Source organism: Scyliorhinus canicula, chromosome 10, assembly GCF_902713615.1.
Source record: "Scyliorhinus canicula chromosome 10, sScyCan1.1, whole genome shotgun sequence".
In the NCBI taxonomy this organism is placed as follows: Eukaryota; Metazoa; Chordata; class Chondrichthyes; order Carcharhiniformes; family Scyliorhinidae; genus Scyliorhinus; species Scyliorhinus canicula.
In genome coordinates, this window is record NC_052155.1 from 111,975,259 (window position 1) to 112,000,356 (window position 25,098).

Genomic DNA, 25,098 nt, shown 5'->3' on the forward strand with positions numbered 1-25,098 from the left:
ATTTCTATCCAGATGCCTCGCTATTTCTTCCTTGATGATAGATTCCAGCATCTTCCCTACTACCGACGTTAAGCTCACTGGCCTATAATTTCCTGCTCTCTGCCTACCTCCTTTTTTAAACAGTGGTGTCACGTTTGCTAATTTCCAATCCACCGGGACCACAGATGCATCTGTGATATTAGACTGTAAGGATGAGGTCAAGTAGCATATTCTCAGGGCAGTAGGTTGGTGCAGTGGTTAGCATAGTTGCCTCGCTGCACCGAGGTCCCAGGTTCAATCCCAGCTCTGGATCACTGTCTGTGTGGAGTTTGCACATTCTCCCTGTGTTTGCATGCAGGGTAGCTGGATTGGCCACGCTAAATTTATTTTGTTTAAAAAGTAGCATATTCTCAGTCTGGCACGATAAATTTCAGGACTTGGCTAGCTCGGTCAAGCCATCTTTGCAGGTGGATGTTGAAAGTCCTCCACACAAAGTGCATTCTGTATTGCTGTTATTAAGTGGTGTCCAATATGGATGAGCACGGATTCATCGGTTGAGAAAAATTGTATTTTTTAAAAATAGGGTTGCCAATACACCTGGTATAGCCATGGGCTATCGGATTCGCTAGCAATATCCTGGTGGCTATTAAAATCAATCCAGTAGATTCTAAAACAATATTTGTAAGAAATGATGGTCAAAATGCGTACAGAACGACCGGCCAGTCATCGTTCATTGAAAGCAATGATTGGATTGCATTCTCAGCGATATGACATAAACAGATTTATATGTGTACCACACTCATGAACGTCGCTGTGCAGCCTGTTTTCCCACTGGCACCGAGCCTCGACCTCAAGGAGGAGGAAGAGGTAAAATTAGGAGCAAATGCTGTTGCAAGGACAACTGAACTTTCACCCGTCAGGAAAATTCATGTCATAACACTTAACCCAGCTTAGACACAGAGTCCCAAGACTGAAGATACAGGAGCGCTGCTGCCTGCTGTGGGGCTACAAAAATTACATTAAACCCCTAAATGCCTTCTATATTCGATGTCCTAGTTTTAACGATGTGAGAAAATACTCAAAGGTGGAAAGGGAGCAGCTTTCCCCTTAGCTGAAGTTTAAGTTTCCAATTTAGGACAAGATGAACTTCAGGGTAGTTCACCATAGCCAGCTTTATTGCTAGTTTATTTACACAGAGCTGCAGGGAATGGACAACGTTGGGTTCTCAAGTCTGTTCTGTGTAAAAGGTTGTGTGTTTCCCACTCTGTACAAACAGGGACGTTCACAATCTTATTTGTTTTCCTCTCTTGCACTTGTTTAGAACACACTTGTGCCATACTGCCAGGATGTCACTTCCACTAACATCTCCCACAATTGACCAGCAGCATGGTAGCATTGTGGATAGCACAAATGCTTCACAGCTCCAGGGTCCCAGGTTCGATTCTGGCTTGGGTCACTGTCTGTTCGGAGTCTGCACATCCTCCCCGTGTTTGCGTGGGTTTCCTCCGGGTGCTCCAGTTTCCTCCCACAGTCCAAAGATGGACAGGTTAGGTGGATTGGCCATGATAAATTGCCCTTAGTGTCCAAAATTGCCCTCAGTGTTGGGTGGGGTTACTGGGTTATGGGGATAGGGTGGAGGTGTTGATCTTGGGTAGGGTGCTCTTTCCAAGAGCCGGTGCAGACTCGATGGGCTGAATGGCCTCCTTCTGCACTGTGAATTCTATGTAAAAAAAAGAGTTGACAACCTTTATCCTGATCAGTGGACAGAATTTAACATTCCCTTGCCAGCAGGTTTGTGGGCCAGGGTGCAAGTGGCCCGTAAAGTTTCTCAGGTGGCCTTCCGAGTTCCCGCCCAACTCCACTTCTCCATAATTGGGGTGGGCAGGCAGGTGAGCATCCCCCCAGGCCGGACTTAGGCAGTTCCAGTCTTCTCCACAGCAGTCTTCTGGTACTGCAGAGAGGAGTAAGCTTCTGGCCAAACAGATTGGTTGGCAGCTCTGTGGGACGTCCTCCCAAGTGAGGGCCGGATGTTCTGGTTCTAGCCAATTAATGCTCCTTGGAGTGACTTATTATGAACTTGAATCTTCAGTTGTTCACTAACCCGGTGAACAGGAAATAGTTAAATCTATCATTCAAGTTACCCCATGAATAACAGCAGCCACAGAGAAGTCAACCCAGATGTTGGCCTCAGTACTGCACTAAAGTAATCAGCCTAAACAATGCGCTTAATTCTCAAGAGTGGAGCTTGAACCCATGACCTTCTAAATCAGAGGCAAGAATATCACTGAGCCAATACAAACTCCGTTTGTCTGCATGATGCCCAATGACAGGATTTTGTTTTTGATTAATGCTGTAGTTACTCACTACATGACCGAAAACCCGATGTAGGATGTGGCATTTTTTCCTTCATATCTCTTGCAATTTTATTAAACTGAATAAATTACAGATGGCTGGCACAGAATTGCCGATTAAGTGTATTTGCAACATTTTTGTGGGCAATGAACCAAATAGGTCGACACAATATGGTTTGCAAACCTTTACAATTCAAATGTGGACGTTGAAAGTTATTGTCTGTTTTAAAATTAGATATGGAGCACGATTAAAGTTATCAGTTCGCAGGAGACACAAGGATGTACGATCACAGTACCTCCCTTGATGTATTCAATTACATTTTGAAAAAGTTAAGGATCCACTATGATATTTTTGTACTTATGAGTGCAAACTTACAAGAAGTGTAACAGGACCACAATCTAAATCCACTGATCCTATTAGAGCAGGGACAGGAATGGTTGTTGCAGGTTCCGGGGTTTAGGTGTTTTAGTAAGCTCAGAGAAGGGGGCAAAAGAGGGGGAGGTGTGGCGCTGCTAGTCAAGGACAGTATTACGGTGGCAGAAAGGATGCTAGATGGGGACTCTTCTTCCGAGGTAGTATGGGCTGAGGTTAGAAACAGGAAAGGAGAGGTCACCCTGTTGGGAGTTTTCTATAGGCCACCTAATAGTTCTAGGGATGTAGAGGAAAGGATGGCGAAGATGATTCTGGAAAAGAGCGAAAGTAACAGGGTAGTTGTTATGGGAGACTTTAACTTTCCAAATATTGACTGGAAAAGATATAGTTCGAGTACATTAGATGGGTCGTTCTTTGTACAATGTGTGCAGGAGGGTTTCCTGACACAATATGTTGACAGGCCAACAAGAGGCGAGGCCACATTGGATTTGGTTTTGGGTAATAAACCAGGCCAGGTGTTAGATCTGGAGGTAGGTGAGCACTTTGGAAACAGTGACCACAATTCGGTGACCTTTACGTTAGTGATGGAAAGGGATAAGTATACCACGCAGGGCAAGAGTTATAGCTGGGGGAAGGGCAATTATGATGCCATTAGACATGACTTAGGGTGTGTAGGTTGGAGAAGTAGGCTGCAAGGGTTGGGCACACTGGATATGTGGAGCTTGTTCAAGGAACAGCTATTGCATGCTCTTGATAAGTACGTACTAGTCAGGCAGGGAGGAAGGGGTCGAGCGAGGGAACCGTGGTTTACCAAAGAAGTGGAATCTCTTGTTAAGAGGAAGAAGGAGGCCTATGTGAAGATGAGGCGTGAAGTTTCAGTTGGGGCGCTTGATAGTTACAAGGATGCGAGGAAGGATCTAAAGAGAGAGCTGAGACGAGCAAGGAGGGGACATGTGAAGTCTTTGGCAGGTAGGATCAAGGAAAACCCAAAAGCTTTCTATAGGTATGTCAGGAATAAAAGAATGACTAGGGTAAGAGTAGGGCCAGTCAAGGACAGTGGTGGGAAGTTGTGTGTGGAGGCTGAGGAGATAAGCGAGATACTAAATGAATACTTTTCGTCAGTATTCACTCAAGAAAAAGATAATATTGTGGAGGAGAATGCTGAGACCCAGGCTATTAGAATAGATGGCATTGAGGTGCGTAGGGAAGAAGTGTTGGCAATTCTGGACAAGGTGAAAATAGATAAGTCCCCGGGGCCTGATGGGATTTATCCTAGGATTCTCTGGGAAGCCAGGGAAGAGATTGCTGAGCCTTTGGCTTTGATTTTTAGGTCATCATTGGCTACAGGAATAGTGCCAGAGGACTGGAGGATAGCAAATGTGGTCCCTTTGTTCAAGAAGGGGAGTAGAGATAACCCCGGTAACTATAGGCCGGTGAGCCTAACGTCTGTGGTGGGTAAAGTCTTGGAGAGGATTATAAAAGATACGATTTATAATCAACTAGATAGGAATAATATGATTAGGGATAGTCAGCATGGTTTTGTGAAGGGTAGGTCATGCCTCACAAACCTTATCGAGTTCTTTGAGAAGGTGACTGAACAGGTAGACGAGGGTAGAGCAGTTGATGTGGTGTATATGGATTTCAGTAAAGCGTTTGATAAGGTTCCCCACGGTCGGCTATTGCAGAAAATACGGAGGCTGGGGATTGAGGGTGATTTAGAGATGTGGATCAGAAATTGGCTAGTTGAAAGAAGACAGAGAGTGGTAGTTGATGGGAAATGTTCAGAATGGAGTTCAGTTACGAGTGGCGTACCACAAGGATCTGTTCTGGGGCCGTTGCTGTTTGTCATTTTTATAAATGACCTAGAGGAGGGCGCAGAAGGATGGGTGAGTAAATTTGCAGACGACACTAAAGTTGTAGACAGTGCGGAAGGATGTTGCAGGTTACAGAGGGACATAGATAAGCTGCAGAGCTGGGCTGAGAGGTGGCAAATGGAGTTTAATGTGGAGAAGTGTGAGGTGATTCACTTTGGAAAGAATAACAGGAATGCAGAATATTTGGCTAATGGTAAAATTCTTGGTAGTGTGGATGAGCAGAGGGATCTCGGTGTCCATGTACATAGATCCCTGAAGTTGCCACCCAGGTTGATAGGGTTGTGAAGAAGGCCTATGGTGTGTTGGCCTTTATTGGTAGAGGGATTGAGTTCCGGAGCCATAAGGTCATGTTGCAGTTGTACAAAACTCTAGTACGGCCGCATTTGGAGTATTGCGTACAGTTCTGGTCGCCTCATTATAGGAAGGACGTGGAAGCTTTGGAACGGATGCAGAGGAGATTTACCAGGATGTTGCCTGGTATGGAGGGAAAATCTTATGAGGAAAGGCTGATGGACTTGAGGTTGTTTTCGTTAGAGAGAAGAAGGTTAAGAGGTGACTTAATAGAGGCATACAAAATGATCAGAGGGTTAGATAGGGTGGACAGCGAGAGCCTTCTCCCGCGGATGGAGGTGGCTAGCACGAGGGGACATAGCCTTAAATTGAGGGGTAATAGATATAGGACAGAGGTCAGAGGTGGGTTTTTTACGCAAAGAGTGGTGAGGCCATGGAATGCCCTACCTGCAACAGTAGTGAACTCGCCAACATTGAGGGCATTTAAAAGTTTATTGGATAAGCATATGGATGATAAGGGCATAGTGTAGGTTAGATGGCCGTTAGTTTTTTTTCCATGTCGGTGCAACATCGAGGGCCGAAGGGCCTGTACTGTGCTGTATCGTTCTATGTTCTATGTTCTATTAGACTGGAAAGGGAATTAAAAATTATGACATTAAACCATCTGACCCCATTTCAGGTAACAAGCACCCAAGTATCATTCTCCTCCCTTGGACACAATCCAAACCATTGCTTATTTTTGTCACAGAAATTAATGATTATGATTGATCCATGGAATACGGAATCTCTTATATAAACCACATCTCTGAAGTAAAACCAATCAGTAAGATGACAAAAACAGAAAATGCTGGATAAACTCAGGAGGTCTGGCAGCATCTATGGAGAAACAGAGTTAACATCGAGTCTATATGACTCTTCTTCAGATGACCTATTGCGCTCCCACAAACGAGTGAGTGATCAGCTCCTTTAGCCAATATGGTCACACTGTATTAAAGCTGTGGATTGAAATATGAAGGTAGGAAGGCCTTTCAAAAAAAAGATTAAATGGGAGGTACAAAATAAAATTCAAAATTACTGCAGCTTTCACTTAGACCACCAGGTGGTGCTCTTTCTATTCACAAAATAACCTTTGCACTAAACACTTTACATTACTGCATAGTTTAAGGGCAGCACGGTGGCGCAGTGGTTAGCATTGCTGCTTCAAGCCTCACGGCGCCGAGGTCCCAGGTTCGATCCCGACTCTGGGTCACTGTCCGTGTGGAGTTTGAACATTCTCCCCTTGTTTGTGTGGGTTTTGCCCCCACAACCCAAAGATGTGCAGGTTAGGTGGATTAGCCACACTAAATTGCCCCTTAATTGGAAAAAATGAATTGGAGACGCTAAATTTAAAAAAAAATTACTGCATAGTTTAAAAGGACAATAAAAAAAATGCAGCTTAAAATGTTGCATCAGTAGAAGCGGAATTCCCGTTCTGTGATACCCATTCTCTGACAAATTACAGACTTTCAAACAGAGTATCCTGTAAATGAACAATTTTCACCATTTCCCAGGCAGGCTGCCAGATGAAGTCCTGATTATTAAACATTACTCCACAGTAAGGAGGAGAGAAAGAAGCTGAACCCTCTTGGTGCTATGATGGAACAAAACTGGCAGCTGCACACTACTGCACAGTTTAGACCATGAATTGTCTCGCATGCAAACCAAAATACACTGAGGTGTTTAGAGATTCATAGAATTTACTGTGCAGAAGGAGGCCATTCGGCCCATCGAGTCTGCACCGGCTCTTGGAAAGAGCACCCTACCCAAGGTCAACACCTCCACCCTATCCCCATAACCCAGTAACCCCACCCAACACTAAGGGCAATTTTGGACGCTAAGGGCAATTTATCATGGCCAATCCACCTAACCTGCACATCTTTGGACTGTGGGAGGAAACCGAAGCACCCGGAGAAAACCCACGCAGACACGGGGAGGATATGCAGACTCCACACAGACAGTGACCCAAGCCGGAATCGAACCTGGGACCCTGGAGCCGTGAAGCATTTGTGCTATCCACAATGCTACCGTGCTGCCGTGATACCATGGGCGGGGTTCTCCGAGCCCGCGCCGGATTGGAGAATCCCCGGGGGGCCGCGCGAATCCTGCCAAGCTGCTCCAATGCCAGGACGCGATTCTCTGGAGTGCGCCAGGACGCGATTCTCTGGAGAATCGGCACCATTAGCGCCGGGCGGTCAGTGGCTGCTATACACACCCCCCCCGGGCGATTCTCGGCCCAGGATGCATTGAGCGGCCGTACAAAAAAAACCGATTCCCGCCAGCGCCGTTCTAACCTGGTCTTACCTGGCAGGACCTTAGCGTGAATGGATACGGGGGCGACCTGGTGAGGTGGGGGGGTGGGGTTCGACCCCCGGGGGTGCCTCCGCTGTGGCCTGGCCTGCGATCGGGGCCTATTGATCGGCGGGCCGGCCTCTTGGGCTGGGAGCCTCTTTTGTTCCGCGCCGAGCTCCGTAGCCCTACGCCATGATGCGTCTAGGCCGACGCGGAGAAGGGAGCCACCGCGCATGCGCGGCAATCGCGCCGGCCCAACTGCAGATGCATGTGATGGTGCCGGTCCCTCAGCACATGCACAGATCCGTGGCACCAATTTGACGCCGGGATCGGCAGCTGGAGCGGCATGGGTCGCTCTAGTGCCGTGCTGCCCCCCTGAAGGGGTCAGATTTGCTGCTCCTGAGGCCATGTTGACGCCATCGGGAAACACAACGGTGTTTACGACAGCGTCAACACTTAGCCTCAGAATCAGAGAATCCCACCCCATTTTTCTTGCAATGCATAAAAATATGAAACATTACACATTTTCATATTTTGCATCCACCTTTATCAAATCAATCCTATATGAATATTAAAAGTCACTTCGGGTAGAAGTAACAGCTGGCTGAACAGGATTCAGAAGCAGTGAGCTGGGGAATGGTGGGGTACAGAGATAGTGGTACCCAATCTCAACAAGATCCATTCTTCATCTCCATAGACACATGTTTCTAGACTAAAGTAATCCCCATCTTGATATTGGTTGAAAAATACAGATTAAAATGAAGTACATAGTAGAATGTTGAAAATGTGCCATCACATATCACTCTGGGTACACGAGATCAGCTTTCCATTTTACAATAGTCTACTAACCGTAGACTGTACATGTTAAACGTCCAAATGCTAAAGTAAGGAGTAATAACTTCTAAAATAATGCAATGGCATTTACATTGCAGAGATGAAAAATATGCAACTTACTGTTTTGTAACATCCCGGGCAATGGGTTTTGAGTTCCAAGAGTTGATGCAGAGACACTTTCATTGCCAATTTGGAGAAGGTCTTGGAAGATGGTCTGTTTGTCAACAGGTCCGCTGGCAGGCGCCGTCTTCGTGTCTGGGAAAAGCTGTTGTAACTGACTGTTCTGCAGGTCATCAAGAATTTCTTCTAAGTTATCCAAGTCACTGCTGATCTGCTGTCAACAACAAGGCCAATTACCACCCATCAATTTTGTGTTCAAGCCCAATCAGTGGATTTGCGCAGAAACTAATTAAGTACCATGGCCTATTTTTTAAAAATTCCCCTTGTCACTTCCGCCCCTCCTCTCCAACTTCAGCTCCCTCCTGAAGGTATGGACTTTTCCTGGGCTTAACTTTCTTTGACACCTTCAATACATGTCATAACCGGGTGGTTGTTAAGACAATGAAGGGCACTTCAGTCAACCCTGATCCCCCTCATCAGCCAATGTCCAGGCACATACACAAACTCAGGAAAGAACAACTTTATTTCTCTTCAAGAAAATCAAGCAAGTTACTGCCCGAGATCAACTAACTCAGCATCGGCTGAAAAGATGCGGGGATTAATGATGCATTTTTAGGTATATCTACCCATCAAATCAGCGGAACAACTATCTGCCAGCAACTGTCCGTGAACTTCAATCTAAACAAAACGCATACCAACCTAAACCATGAGTGTAACGCTCTTGTAGAGAATGTACCCGGAGATGGGATAATATTGGGAATTCCTATGAAAACAATTCAGAAGCACATGGAGTACGACAACTATGCAAAACTCACCTTGCTTTAAGGCTATCTATAGCTCAGGAATAATATAAAAGTAAATATGATATTTCAATTGGTTGCAATTTGGTATTCTCTTGGAATTCATTTAAAAACAACTGAGTGAATTACATAGAGTAATCCATTCTTTTTTTTTTCTTTTATAAATTTAGAGTACCCAATTCACTTTTTCCAATTAAGGAGCAATTTAGCGTGGCCAATCCACCAACCCAGCACATCTTTGGGTTGTGGGGTGAAACCCACGCAAACACGGGGAGAATGTGCAAACTCCAAATGGACAGTGACCCAGAGCCGGGATTGAACCTGGGACCTTGGTGTCGTGAGGCAGCAGGCCACTGCGCCAACGTGCTGCCCTGAGTAATCAATTCTTGAGGTTCACACATCATAACTATTAATTTCTCATAACTTAATACAATATCTTGACTGGATTTGTTCTTTTCAATTCACCATCAGGTAATCCAAATTGCTAATATACTGCAAGTTGGTAGCAGTGAATTGTGACTACAATTATTTTCCTTAGATTCACAGGACAGTTTTATCTACTTCAAGGTGCTGAGGGTCTGATGAAATATTATATATCGAATTTATAATACTGGAAGATAGCGGCGGCATGGTGGCGCAGTGGTTAGCAGTGCTGCCTCATGGCTCCAAGGACCAGGGTTCGATCTTGGCCCCGGGTCACTGTCTGTGTGGAGTTTGCACATTTTCTCTGTGTCTGCGTGGGTCTCACCCCCACAACCCAAAGATGTGCAGGGTAAGTGGATTGGCCACGCTAAATTGCTCCTTAATTGGAAAAATAATTTTAAAAATACTGAAAGCCACAACTCCAAGACTTACGAAAGGGACAAACTATCACTTAGATACCCTACAACTTAGTGAACCTCAATTGGTTGCATATATTATACTTCCATATTTCAAACATACATTTTCAGACAGGACATTAGATGGTTGACAGTGCAAGGCACAAATTAGAGACACCATTTAGATGGGTTCATAGACTGAGCAATAAAAAAAGATAGAAACCCAATATTACACAACCATCACAAGCTCACTGCCAGACAGTTGATGGTGTTCATAATAGTAACATTAAAAAAAATATACATAGATATATATTGTTAAACTGAGTACTGTGGAGCAGTGCGTTGTCTTAGAAGGAGAGCTTGGACAGGCTGGGCCTTTATCCATTGGAGTTTAGAAGAATAGAGGTGATTTTATTGAAATACAAGGGCATTTGACTGGGTAGGTGCTCAAAGGATGTTTCCTCTTGTTGAAAAGTTGAGAACTAAGGGACATGGTTTAAATATAAGGGCTGCCCATTTAAGATGGAGATGAGAAGAATTACTTTCTCTGAGGGTAGTTAAACTTAACTCCCTTCGGCAGAGAGTGGTGGGGGCAGAGTCAATGAATATTTTTAAGGCAGAGGTAGTTAGATTCTTGACTATCAAGATAATCAAAGATTATCTCAGGTAGGTGGATGTGGAGTAGAAGACACAATCAGATCAGCCACAATCGTATTGAGTAGCAGAGAAGGCTTGAGGGGCCGAGGGGCATACAACTGCTCGTAATTTGTATGTTCATATTGCCTGGTTTAAGGCACCAATCAAGGACTCCTTTTTTTGAAAGTTATTAAATTATTTAGTGTAGTTGCTCAACAGGTACACAGAGGTTCAGCCCTTTCCTGGGAAACAATACCAGCCTCCTGTACCAGCCTCCCCGAACAGGTGCCGGAATGTGGTGACTAGGGGCTTTTCACAGTAACTTCATTTGAAGCCTACTTGTGACAATAAGCAATTTTCATTTCATTTAATTTCAATGAACTGGAAAATAGTGGATGTTGTGGATGGAGAAAGGGCCAGGTCAGGTTGGTATGTGTTCCCAGAGATTACAGTTTACTTATTTTCCCATTGTTCATTATTCCTAAAATGGCCATCTCTTCTGATGTGATTCATGTTACAGTGAAGAACAAATGTGTGCATTTAAAGATAAACAATCAGCAGAAAGATTCTCCAATGCTATAAAATAGTTTCCTGTTGCAGAGTTCACTTCAATCAGTTCGCATTTTTAATTAACCTCACCCTTCCTATTAATTTGCTACACTCCCCCACAGTAAATTAAAATGTTCAATGCTTAGTAAAATCAACAAGATCCCCCCAAAATCTTATGTTTACCTTTCCTTCACAGAAAAGGACTACAGCAAGACTCACTACTTGATCGCTTTGTAACGCAGCCTGGTAAACTCAGCATACAGCTAAGCCACATAGGCCAGATATGAATAGGTTTTTTTTTCTTTTAAAAAAAATAAATTGAGTACCCAATTCATTTTTTCCAATTAAGGGGCAATTTAGTGTGGCCAATCCACCTATCCTGCACATCTTTTGGGTTGTGGGGGCGAAACCCACGCAAACACGGGGAGAATGTGCAAACTCCACACGGACAGTGGCCCAGAGTTGGATTGAACCTGGGACCTCGGCGCCGTGAGGCTGCAGTGCTAACCCACTGCACCACCGTGCTGCCCATATATGAATAGGTTAACCTGGGATGGGGCTGTACTAAGGACAGTGTGACTAGTTATGTACAGGCAGGATTCAGGTTCAACGATCATATCAGACACACTGGACTTGGAGGACTCACCAAAGGAAGCGGCAAAATCTACTCCCTACGAGCTAAATCAGCCCTACAAGCTAAATCAGCCCTACGAGCTAAATCAGCCCTACAAGCTAAATCAGCCAAAGACCATCAAAATAGATGACAACCCACAGTTATGGGAAAAGAACCCGGAAATCTTGAAGAAAAAGTCAATTTACATCAAAAAATTACTGTTTCCATATTAAAGACAAATTAATCTGGAGTTTCTAGACATTTAATTGCAGGGTAGCTCCTGCATAAAACTGACAAAGAAAATACTATCCACAATGGAACAGTATTACTTACTGACCTATTTGATGTTTTATTTCAATTGTTTGACACAATACCAAAGAGCAGTGAATGGAATGTGGAATATCCTACTGACACATTTCCAACTAGATTGAAACAATGCCAGACAGTGAACATATCTCAACATTCTTGAAATTAAATTTCAAAGCATATTATGAAGCTAATGGTTGCTTTCAGCTCCCTGTATGTAGGCCAGCATCATCAGCAGTAGAGACTACTCATTATGTGGGCTGTACCAGATCTCTGGCTTGTCATGCAGAAGTCTATTAGCAGAAGTATCATGCACTGTAAAATGTGATGTGAAAAAGCAAAGCTAGGTCCAAATCTGATCTGTGACTAATGTATACACTTGTGCAATGTGATATTATCATAACAAAAAATACTTGCAATGCTTGGCTTTAGAGAAAATTCTATCAAATCTGTGTGGTTTTGTTTATAACAAAATTTTGGTTTTAAAAACAAACTCTGAATGGGATTTGTCAGCTGGGGAATGAGGAAAAACTTTTTTCTGCAGGTGGTGGGTGTCTGGAATTCGCTGCCTAAGTTGGTGGTGGAGGCAGAGACCCTAAACTCTAGTACCTGGATCTTCACCGTAAGTGCTGTAAACGGCAGGGCTATGACCCATGTGTAGGAAGATGGGATTAGAAATGGCACCTTGGTGTCTTTGGGTTGGCATGGACACGATGGACTGAATGGCCTCCTGTGCTGTATCCTTTCTATGATTCTCGGAGATTTAACACTGTAGCTTTACCTTGTTTTCATTGTGGTTAGTAGAATTACTGTAGATAAAAGACTAAATTGAATTGAATACAAAAATTAGCATGGGGGAAATGGAAAGGGGTCTGGGAGTAATAGTGGGCTTTCACATTTTAATTTTTGGTTATAAACAGTGCAGTACAACAACTGACATGATAGAGGTCTTTAACATGGTAAATCATCCCAAAGCACCTTCATAGGGGTATTAAGACAAAATATTGACACTAAGCCAAAGAACAAGATATTCCGATAGGTGGTCAGAAGGCTCAGTTAAAAAGAGAGGTTTTAGGGTAGCACGGTGGTGCAGTGATTAGCACTGCCTCATGGCGCCGAAGAACCGGGTTCGATCCTGGCCCTGGGTCACTCTCCGTGTGGAGTTTGCACATTCTCACCGTGTCTGTGGGTCTCACCCCCACAACCCAAAAAGATGCGCAGGATAAGTGGATTGGCCACGCTAAATTGCCCCTTAATTGAAGAACAAAGAATTGCGTACTCTAAATTTATATTAAAAAAAAGAGGTTTTAAGAAGGATGTTAAAAGTTTGAGGTGGAGGGGTTCAGGGAGGAAATTCCAGAACTTAGGGCCATATGACTGGAGGTATCAGCTGCATTAGGTAGGCAGCCCTTGATATGTGAGGAGTGGAAGGGGAGGAATCCGAGGTGTGGCTCTGTGAGAGCGTGATCTTGGGTTTGGCAGCACTGGAATACTAGTGGCAATAAAGGTGGGCATTGGGAGGAGACCTGCTGGGTTGGAGAGGGGGTTGGAAAATGCTTGCTGCCACAGCCTGGGAACTGGCTAAAATGTATTTAAAACAAGAGATAACAGGAGGAAGTATGAAGGACAATGACACGTGGCAGTGAAGAGACAGATGAGGATGCAGAGTTAAGAAAGTTCTCTCAAGGGGCAGCACTGTGGCCTTGTGGTTAGCACAACCGCCTCATGGCGCTGAGGTCCCAGGTTCGATCCCGGCTCTGGGTCACTGTCCGTGTGGAGTTTGCACATTCTCCCCGTGTCTGCGTGGGTTTCGCCCCCACAACCCAAAAATGTGCAGAGTAGGTGGATTGGCCACGCTAAATTGCCCCTTAATTAGAAAAAATAATTGGCTAATCTAAAAAAAAACAAAAAAAGAAAAAAAAAAGAAAGTTCTCTCAAAAGTTAGAAGGAAAAAGATTTTTGTCTAGCAAGGAGTTAGGAATATATCCATAATCTAAAGCTTATTTCATACTGTAGTACCGAGAGTGAAGAGAGGGAAAGTGACCAAACTTCCCACTTCTTTTAAAACATTTTCATTAAATTCAGAGTGCCCAATTCATTTTTTCCAATGAGGGGCAATTTAGCGTGGCCAATCCACCTACCCTGCATATCTTTGGGTTGTGCGGATGAAACCCATGCAAATAAGGGGAGAATGTGCAAACTCCACACAGACAGTGACCCAGAGCCGGGATCATACCTGGGACCTCAGCGTCATGAGGCAACAATGTTAGCCACTGCGCTATCGTGCTGCCCTCAAATGTCCCACTTCTAAGCGCTAGCCAGCGGACGTTGGTGAAAAATATGTATAAGGATTGGGCTCAGCTAAGCTGTGCTCGGCAAACACCCTTTGTTGAACGAGCAACGCACACCACCCAATTGACATATGAAGATGGCCACCAGAGGCTAGATGAGATCCATACACCAACAGGATTCTGACTTGAGATGGAAAGGGGTTTTGGTGTTTGGCTTGTCCATAACTATATACTAAATAGGAAAATTATAAGCGGCTGTAGATAGATACATCATCATGTAAAGAGTACAATTTTGTTTTTTTATATACAAACATTGTATTAAAATGCTGCATGAAATCTTTATACCTAGCTCTGTAATATCCTCCAGCCCTAGAATATTCTGCTAAATCTGGCTTCTGGAACATCCCAATTTTAATTATTCCATCACTGGTGATGGTGCTTTCATCTGCCAAGGCCTCAAGTTCTGGAATTCCCTCCTTAAAATTCTTCACATCTCTGCCTCTCTTTCTTCCTTTAATACGCCCCAAAAAACTTTCTTCTCTGACCAAGCTTTTAGTCATCTGTCCCAATATCTCGTGTGGTTCGGCATGAAAGTTAGTTTCCTAACACACCTGTGAAATAATTTTAGACATTTTATTATGTTAAAAGCTCTACATAATACTTTGGGACTCCGGAGAAGACTAAAACGTTCGTGGAGAGAAATGGACTGGGGTAATTTTTTTTTTTTTTGATTTGGCTGGGTTTTGTTTCTATGGAGATGGACAGGTGATTTCTGGTATTGATGGGGTGTTTATTGTGCAGTTTTGCAGTTTCTTCTTAATGGGGAACTTTATTCTTGGTGTTGGAGAGATGCGAGTTGACTATTGTTCATTTTGCTTTGCGTTTTTTTCCTCTCTCTCCTTTGGAGATAATAAAGCTGGTTTTGGGCGGGGGGGGCTGGTTGGTATTGGAGAATTTTGATGAATGGGGATCTTTTAAAAAAATATATAAATTTAGAGTACCCAATTCATTTTTTCCAATTAAGGGGCAATTTAGAGTGGCCAATCCGCCTAGCCTGCAAATCTTTTGGGCTGTGGAGGCGAAACCCACGCAAACACGGGGAGAATATGCAAACTCCATGCGGACAAGTGACCCAGAACCAGGATCGAACCTGGGACCTCGGCGCCGTGAGGCAGGAGGACTAACCCACTGTGCCACCGTGCTGCCCTAATGAATGGGATTCTGCTAGCTAAGATAGTTAACAGGAGCAAAGGGATGGGCTTAGCTGCAGATCATATGGTGAGGCGTCTTTTAAGTATGAGCTTTGTTTTATTAAATAAATTTAGAGTACCCAATTATTTTTTTTTCCTATTAAGGGGCAATTTAGCGTGGCCAATCCACCTAGCGCAGAAGGATGGGTGAGTAAATTTGCAGACGACACTAAAGTCGGTGGAGTTGTAGACAGTGCGGAAGGATGTTGCAGGTTACAGAGGGACATAGATAAGCTGCAGAGCTGGGCTGAGAGGTGGCAAATGGAGTTTAATGTGGAGAAGTGTGAGGTGATTCACTTTGGAAAGAATAACAGGAATGCGGAATATTTGGCTAATGGTAAAATTCTTGGTAGTGTGGATGAGCAGAGGGATCTCGGTGTCCATGTACATAGATCCCTGAAAGTTGCCATCCAGGTTGATAGGGTTGTGAAGAAGGCCTATGGTGTGTTGGCCTTTATTGGTAGGGGGATTGAGTTCCGGAGCCATGAGGTCATGTTGCAGTTGTACAAAACTCTAGTACGGCCGCATTTGGAGTATTGCGTACAGTTCTGGTCGCCTCATTATAGGAAGGACGTGGAAGCTTTGGAACGGGTGCAGAGGAGATTTACCAGGATGTTGCCTGGTATGGAGGGAAAATCTTATGAGGAAAGGCTGATGGACTTGAGGTTGTTTTCGTTAGAGAGAAGAAGGTTAAGAGGTGACTTAATAGAGGCATACAAAATGATCAGAGGGTTAGATAGGGTGGACAGCGAGAGCCTTCTCCCGCGGATGGGGGTGGCTAGCACGAGGGGACATAGCCTTAAATTGAGGGGTAATAGATATAGGACAGAGGTCAGAGGTGGGTTTTTTTACGCAAAGAGTGGTGAGGCCGTGGAATGCCCTACCTGCAACAGTAGTGAACTCGCCAACATTGAGGGCATTTAAAAGTTTATTGGATAAGCATATGGATGATAAGGGCATAGTGTAGGTTAGATGGGCGTTAGTTTTTTTTTTCCATGTCGGTGCAACATCGAGGGCCGAAGGGCCTGTACTGCGCTGTATCGTTCTATGTTCTATGTTCTAGCCTGTACATCTTTGGGTTCTGGGGGTGAAACCCACGCAAACACGGGGAGAATGTGCAAACTCCACACGGACAGTGACCCAGGGCCAGGATTCAAACCCGGGTCCTCAGCGCCGCTGGCCCTGTGCTATCCACTATGCCACATGCCGCCCTAATTAAAACATTTTCTTTTAATTTTTTTTTCTAATTAAGGGCAATTTAGTGTGGCAGTCCACCTACCCGGCACATCTTTGGGTTTTGGGCTGAGACCCACACAAACAAGGGGAGAATGTGCAAACTTCACAAGGACAGTGACCTGGGGCCGCGATCGAATCCGGGTCCTCGGCGCCCTGTGGCATGGTAGCACAGTTGTTAATACTGTTGCTTCACAGCTCCAGGGTCCCAGGTTCGATTCCCGGCTTGGATCACTGACTGCAGAGTCTGCACGTTCTTCCCGTGGCTGCGTGGGTTTCTTCCGGGAGCTCCGGTTTCATCCCATAGTCCAAAGATGTGCCAGTTAGGTGGATTAGCCGTGCAAAATTGTCCTTGGTGTCCAAACAGGTTAGGTGAGGTTACTGGGTTACAGGGATAGGGTGGAGGTGTGGGCTTGTGTAGGGTGCTCCAAGCGTCGGTGCGGACTTGATGGGCCAAATGGCCTCCTTCTGCACTGCAAATTCTATGATTAGAATATTTCCCAAAAAAACTCAGGAAGGGAAAGGAAAAACGTCAAAACAATCATGCTCCTGACCGCTATCCAGAGAGCTCTGTATGAATATTGGGCAAGGCTTTGGCTGTAATTTGATAATACCCTCACCTCACTGATCTCTTATAATCATGCAGATGCTCAAGGTTTAAGCTCATACGAGGAATGGGTATGGCAATGGGTCTGTCTTTATTGCTTGTTGGCGGCAGGGGGGGGTGGGAACGAGAAGGCGTTGGGATGGAGTAAAATGAGAACGGTACAACACTGCCTGTGGAACCAAATCACAGAAAATAGAAGTCTCCTCAAGTGAACGTGAAGAATATAAAGTGGAGAAACATTGCCTGAAGCCTGCATCTAATCTACAGTACTAAACACAATGAATTCATGGGACATAGTAACTCAGAGCATCAGTTGGTATGGTTTTCCCATTAATTTGTGCCATCAATTATCTGAGCTGTACAAAGAACTACTGCAAAGAGCATATGTGGGAACTGATCTTTTAAAAACCTATAAAATATTGTGGTGTAAATAAAATGTTTTACCATACGGTTAGCATTAGAAGAGACAATGGTCATTTCAAAAATTATACACCACACACTTAGAAATGCAGCTTTTCGATACAAGTATCATTAATGAAAGCAGCAATGTTAGTCATCCTTTTTCTGAAGATCCTACATTTAAAACAGTAAGAAATACCAGATGATTCTCCAAATCACTTAATATTGACTAGCATTGACAAAATATTCCCCAAGCAGGTAACGATATAAATTTTTTTTCCCCCACTCAAAGCATGAACCATTTTTTTCCCAAACTGGTCAATGTTTTTCACTCGAATCCCCTAAAAGAGAAGCTTTGTTCTGCCCAGGAGTGGTCACAGACACAAAACTAATCTGATCCTCTGAATTCAATGTTGGATTGCATAAAGTGTATCTTAGTAGTTAATAGGACTTCCCATTTTAGCGCAAGAATTATCCAAGAATCCCACATGCAAAGATTTCACCAGTGGGACCATGCACCTCTAACATGAAACCAAAGATTTAAAAAAATTACATAACCATTTTATTATTCAACTGAATGAATAATCAAATCACCTGTTCAGATGGCTCAAAGTTAATCTCCTTCTCAGACTTTATAGTTGGTTTAGTGCTCATGCAGGAATCCAACTTGCTGTCCAATCGTTCTAGTTTAGGCTTAATATTATGCATACTTGTGTCATCTTTGTCCAGTAAGTAACGAAGTAGTGCATTTTCTTTCTTCTTGGGGCTCATTTGCTCCTGTTTAACAGTTATTTCTGACCCAGGAATGGAACTGCTCATGTCCTGGTTGGGATCTTTACCTGTGGCCTCTGCTGTCAGCTTTGCCAAGTCTACAGGAGAAGTGCTGTCCTGCAGAAGTCTGTGCAAAATTTTGTGTTTTTCTTTCAGCGAGGGCCCATGTGATGAAGAGGTGTTGGTTGTGGATGATGTCACTGCTGAAGTAGACAGTAGTCCTGATGAATTTCCCGTGGAGTCCTTAACAGAATCCCCAGTGGCACTTGCCAAGGGGGAAGATTCCATTTGATCAGATTTAGTGATCAGTAATTGTAAGAGTTTGGTATGACCTTTGCCATCATGCCCTCTGCCTTGCCCATCAGTCCTTTCTCCACCACCAAATGGGTTTAAATTACTTTCATGACAATCTTTCTGCTCTCCAGAAAGCCCACTTTCCGACTGTCCAGCTGCATTCTCCGGTTGAACCTGCTCACCAAACAATCCAAAAGAATCTTTGGAGTCCATGCTCCCTTTTTTAACGAGTGGGGAATTGATGCTTCCAGGAGAACTTTGTGAAGTCACCATTTTTAGTTCAGGTGATACCCCATGACCTTCACTAAGGGCTTGAAGTGCATTGAGGGAGTTGCTGGAGTAGCTATGGCTATTCCCTGTGGTGCTACAAACCCCAACTGGAGAATGCAAGTTTCCTAACGGAGAAAACTGATTAGCTGAGATGCGAGGGCTTCCGACCATACCGGGACTTCCACGGTGTCTCGGCGAAAGCATCGAATTCTGCTGCCCTGCAGTTATGCCAGGGCTACTTCTTGATGGGCTGTTCATTTTGAGTGCATAGTTACTACCCTGAGGAGTGGCTGTTTGCATGCCTGATACATGGTTTATTCCACCTGTAACAAACCTGTTTCCTGGCATTTGTCCCATGCCTGTTTGCTCCTTCAGGCCATTCATAGAAAAGCTTGTATTGCTGTGCATTGCCATCTCTTGACTGGTTGTTGCAGCAGAAACACTTGCCATGGCTGGACTACTGGAATTTGGATTCATTGGTTTCACCATTCCTTGTCCAGTTACTTCCTGATTCATCCCACAAACATTTTGTTCTCTGCAGTTTTAAAAATATACAAATCATACAACGGAAGTTAAAATCTGAAACACATACTATTAAAAGGTGTTTTAAAATAAAAGGTTTAAAAACAGGTTCATATTTTCAAAATTGTACTTTTACCAAACTTTCACAGATTGACCAAAACAAATAGGGGCAGCACTGTGGCTTCACAGCACCAGAATCCCAGGTTTGATTCTCTGCTGGGTCACTGTCAGTGCGGAGTCTGCACGTTCTCCCCGTGCCTGTGTGGGTTTCCTCCGGGTGATCCGGTTTCCTCCCACAGTCCAAAGACGTGCAGGTTAGGTGGATTGGCCATGATAAATTGCCCTTAGTGACCCAAAAGGTTACGAGGGGTTATTAGGTTACGGGAATAGGGTGGAAGTGAGGGCTTAAGTGGGTCGGTGCAGACCCGATGGGCCGAATGGCCTCCTTCTGCACTGTATGTTCTAATACCAGCCTATTTCAGATTTTCATCAATTAAATCAATTATGTTAGAATGCATCATCTGCGAGAGAATAAAATTTATAGTCATCACAACATTTTGATAAAAAAAACTCACAGTTGACATACTATGTTGCTGAAAGTTCAAACCATCATAAAGTCAGAATGCAATGTCTTTGCTTTGAATTATACTACCTCAACTGGATTTTTAAAAATCACTATGTTTCTATAGTGCTAAATTTAGCATCTGGACCCAATCACCCTAGTTACACAGCATTGAGAGCCAGTCTTTCTGGGCTCACTGAAAAAAAGAGTTGCATGGTTTTCTCACAGTTGAAAGGGATAACGGAGTCGAATTTAGAGCTTTTGGTGATTGACAGCTTGATGGGCCAAACCTCACCTTTACTGTCTTAAGATGCTTTTTCTCTCGCACACAAATGGAATGACCGAGCAGAACAAGGTTACAACAGAAAGTTGGAATTAGCAAGCTTTGGAACAGCTCGACTTCAATGCCACAGCAGAGCATAGGATATTGCCCAACTTCACCGAGAACGACATTGTTAATTCTTATTATGTAAGATGTATCTACCTCACTACACCAGGTGGAAGCAGTGGTGTAGCCAGAGTCTGTCACTCTATCTCCGATTAATGATCATTGCTGAAGCTGTAGCTTAATAGAGAACATGCCTCAGTGGCAGGGTGTCTGCCAAGAAAACAATGCCAGTTGGGAGAAACTGGGCCTGGCGAATGGAGTGTTGGATGCGGGCTTGTAGCACCAACGGTGCAATTGCCACAAGAGGCCCCCATCATGGGCCATCAGATGGCCTAAAGGAGGATTACGTCTCCCTCCACCACCAGTTTTCACTCAGTAGTCTTCCCAGACAACAACCCTTCCAACATGGAAATGGCACTTTAATTGGCCACACAAGTAGCTCAACTAGCTGCCAGCAGGTGGATGGCGGAGTTGCCATGCTTTCCACCTCTCTCGTATGGTGTGGGTGCAGGAGGGTGATGGGCATCCCCACCCTGTCATCTCTTCCATCGCCCATCCTGTTGCCAATGAGCCTGCAGCAATCAGCCCCATTGCTCTGATTCAGAGTCTGAGGCTCAGCATGTCTTTGTGTTTGAGTCTATTACGCCATCTCATGCTCCAGTTAAACTAGATATTGAGTAGCAGGAGGGACACACTGGATTGTTGATAATGCAACATCTACATATGGGTATGAGACCAATATGTGTCTAGTGTGAAACCCAAAAATTAAGAATCAGGCACATCATAGTTCATAATAAACTTAAAGATATCATGTCGAATCCTTCTGTGCTGTTGTCACATTTGAAACAAATTTAAGTCGTAAATTTGATTGAATGGTTTATGGCATATACAAAGTTAGTTAAATCAACGCGGAGGAGGTTTTTTTGCTTACCTTTGAACAACATGCAGTGACATGATAAATTGAGGCTCATTGGTATTTGGAGTGCGCATAAGCCTGCTCTTGGTTTGTGCAGCAACCATGGTGCCATCAGATAAGGAAAACCGATACACGGGACTCAGAGCCTGTCCTTGCCTCAACACTACAATTCAGATAAGTTGAAAGGAAGAAAAATAAGAAAATGGTCTTAAATGTTCCAAATATCAACTATATACGATTTTGAAAAATCTCTTCTAACGAAAGTGCTGAGTTACATTGGGATACCATTCCATTGATGATGATAGCCCTTTGATATCTCACTCAGGTGACCACTGTTTGAATGTGTCGAAGAGCAAGTTCAATTTTACAAGCACACTTTCCAGTAGCTGCCACCAGAATGAAAACAGAAATTTCTCCTCTCTAACTTGGGGAACATTCAGGCAAATTTTTGCCTTCTCAACACTGCCTTGGTTTGACTTCTGGTTGCGGCGATGCTGAGATAAGCCGCACGTTCGGTAGTTCCCGCTATTTTTGGACTTTCAGGCTCTTTTAAGGGCCCGCAGTGGTGCTGGTTGGACTTTTCCCCTGGTGGGAACGCATCCACTGTGCTCAGCTGCCGGTGGATGGACTGGACCAGGAGCGGGGCGGTCAAAAAATCAGCTTTGGAGCAGAGAAAGGTGCGAGGCAGGAAAAACAAGATGGCGGTGGGCGGGGAACAGGCGGCATGGCAGCAGTGGGCGCGGGAGCAGCTCCATCGCTGCTTCAGAGAGCTGAAAGCCGAGATCCTGGAGCCGTTTAAGGCCTCGCTGGACAAGCTCATGGCGACTCAGACGGCTCAGGGTGCGGAGATCCGAGAGCTACAGCAAAAGGCCTCGGAGAGCGAGGACAAACTCCTGGGCCTGGCAGTGAAGGTGGATTCGCATGAGGCACTTCACAAGAAATGGCTGGCAAGGATGGAGGAGATGGAGAACCGCTCCAGTCGGAAGAACCTACGGATTTTGGGTCTCCCGGAGGGGCTGGAAGGTTGGGATTTGGGGGCCTACGTGGTTGTGATGCTGAATTCGTTAATGGGCGCGGGGTCGTTCCAAGGACACTTGGAGCTGGAGGGGGCCCACCGAGTGCTGTTGAGGAAGCCCAGGCCTAACGAGCCGTCTAGGGCAGTGCTGGTCCGTTTTCACCAGTTCGTTGACAGTGAGTGTGTGCTGAGATGGGCAAAGAAGGAAAGGAGCAGCAAGTGGGAGAATGCAGAGATCAGGATCTATCAGGACTGCAGCGCGGAGGTGGCGAAGGGAAGGGCTGGTTTCAATCGGGCGAAGGTAGTGCTCCACAGGAAGGGGGTGAAGTTTGGCCTGTTACAGCCGGCTCGCCTCTGGGTCAGTTACAAGGACCGCCAGCTCTACTTTGACTCTCCGGAGGAAGCCTGGGCTTTTGTACAGGCAGAGACGTTGGACTCGAACCGAGGATTGGGGGGCTGGGGAATGATGTACATAGTCCGGAGGCTCTGTCCTCCTTGGTATCCTTTTGTTTTTATTGGCTGTGTTTGATGTTGCCTTTTCGCTGTTTGGGGCTGTTATTTATTTATTGGTGTGCTTAGTTTTTTCAATGGTGGAGGGTTGGGGAGCTGTTCGCGGTCCCGCTGGGTCATGTGCCCGTCTTTTTCCCGCATGTTGGGTCGGGGGGGCGGGGTTTGGGATGGAAGCGCGGGTTTTCTTCCCGCGCTGGAGGAGAAGGGGGCGGGACCGGCACCGGGAGGGGGGAATGGTGGTTGTGTTGCATCCGGGCCGCGGGGGGGGGCTGTCGGGAGCAGCCGGGGTCTGCGCGAGTCGGCTGACTTATGGAAGTATAATGGTAGGGGTTACGCAGCTGGGGGGGGGGGGGGGCTGGTGAAGGGGGAGGCCGGGGGGGGGGGGGCTCTGCCACCGTGGGGAACGGGCCTGCAGGGTTCTCTGGGCACGTGGTGAGCCGAGGGAGAGCTATGGCTGACCGGCGCAGAGGGAGGGGGAAGACCCCCCCCCAGATTCGGCTGGTCACATGGAACGTGAGGGGACTGAATGGATCGGTGAAGCGGTCCCGGGTCTTGGCACACCTGAAGGGGCTGGGAGCGGACGTAGCTGTGCTCCAGGAGACCCACCTTAAGGTGGCAGATCAGGTGAGGCTGAGAAGAGGCTGGGTGGGGCAGGTGTTTCACTCGGGGCTTGATGCGAAGAATCGAGGGGTGGCGATCTTAGTTGGCAAGAGCTTGTCGTTTGTTGCGGCGAATGTGGTGGCGGACAGCGCAGGTAGATACGTAACGGTGAGTGGTAGACTTCAGGGGAAGTGGGTGGTTCTGGTCAATGTGTACGCCCCCAACTGGGACGATGCGGGCTTCATGCGGCGAATGTTGAGCCGGATCCCGGACCTGGAGACGGGGGGTTTGATCCTGGGAGGGGACTTTAATACGGTGTTGGATCCGGCTCTGGATCGTTCGAAGTCTAGGACGGGTAAGAGGCCGGCGGCGGCCTCGGTGCAGAGGGGGTTCATGGATCAGATGGGAGGGGTAGACCCTTGGAGGTTTTTGAAACCGGGAGGTAGGGAGTTCTCCTTTTTCTCCCATGTCCACAAGGCTTATTCCCGGATTGACATTTCTGTTCTCAGCAGGGCTGAGAGTGGTGGGGGCAGAGTATTCTGCGATAGCCATATCTGCCCATGCTCCGCATTTGGTGGACCTGGAGCTGGGGGAGGGGAAGGATCAGCGCCCGCTGTGGAGGTTAGATGTGGGGCTTCTGGCAGAGGAGGATGTATGTGGGCGGGTTGGTCGGGAAGCTAACGATAACGGGGATGTGCAAGTTGGGGTGGTTTGGGAAACACTGAAGGCAGTGGTTAGAGGTGAGCTGATATCCATTCGGGCGCACAGGGAGAGGGGAAGAGGGTTGAGAGGGAGAGGCTGGTGGAAGAAATGGTAAGGGTGGACAGGAGGTATGCGGATGTCCCAGAGGAGGGGCTTTTGAGGAAGTGTCGCAGTCTCCAAGCGGAGTTTGATATACCGACCACCCGGAAGGCGGAGGCACAGTGGAGGAGGGCGCAGGGGGCTGTGTATGAGTATGTGGAGAAGGCAAGTTAGATGCTGGCCCACCAGCTCCGGAAGCGGGAGGCAGTGAGAGAGATAGGGGGAGTCACAGATGCAGGAGGGAAATTGGTGCGGAGTGGCAGGGACATTAATGGGGTGTTCAGATCCTTTTAAGAGGGGCTGTACCGAGCGGTGCCCCCTAGGTGGGATGTACCACTTTCTGGATAGGCTGGAGTTCCCAAGAGTAGAGGATGATCGGGTGGAGGGTCTGGGGGCCCCAATCGAGTTGGAGGAGCTGATGGAGGCGCTGGGGAGCATGCAGACAGGGAAAGCACCGGAGTTTTACAAGACGTTTTCAGATCTGCTGGGCCCGCTGCTTGTGAGGACCCAGAATGAGGCGAGGGAAGGGGGGGCTCTGCCCCTGAAAATGTCAGGAGCAATAATCTCACTGATCCTGAAGCGGGATAAGGATCCCCTCCAGTGTGGGTCTTACAGGCCGATTTTGCTCCTCAACGTGGATGCAAAGTTGTTGGCGAAGGTACTGTCCAGAAGGGTGGAAGAAGTGGTACCGATGGTTATCCATGAGGAGCAAATGGGGTTTGCGAAAGGGAGGAAGCTGAATGTCATGTATGGCGGCTTCTTAATGTTATGATGATGGCGTCGGCGGATGGGGAGGT

General features: G+C 45.9%; 1 protein-coding gene across 16 annotated transcripts in view; it reads right to left on the bottom strand.

Moving 5' to 3' along the window:
• Positions 1-25,098, bottom strand: part of ncoa2 (nuclear receptor coactivator 2) — a 361,025-nt gene that overhangs the window by 63,122 nt on the left and 272,805 nt on the right. For 12 of the 16 annotated variants that reach the window (XM_038809570.1, XM_038809580.1, XM_038809575.1 and 9 more), the window contains 3 exons: positions 21,391-21,538; positions 18,247-19,522; positions 8,151-8,364 (listed from right to left, as the gene is read on the bottom strand). In XM_038809570.1, the coding sequence (XP_038665498.1) occupies positions 8,151-8,364; positions 18,247-19,522; positions 21,391-21,538 (1,638 nt within the window). The remainder of the gene's footprint in view (positions 1-8,150; positions 8,365-18,246; positions 19,523-21,390; positions 21,539-25,098) is intronic. The other 4 variants (XM_038809585.1, XM_038809579.1, XM_038809586.1 and 1 more) reach the window with 2 other exon arrangements.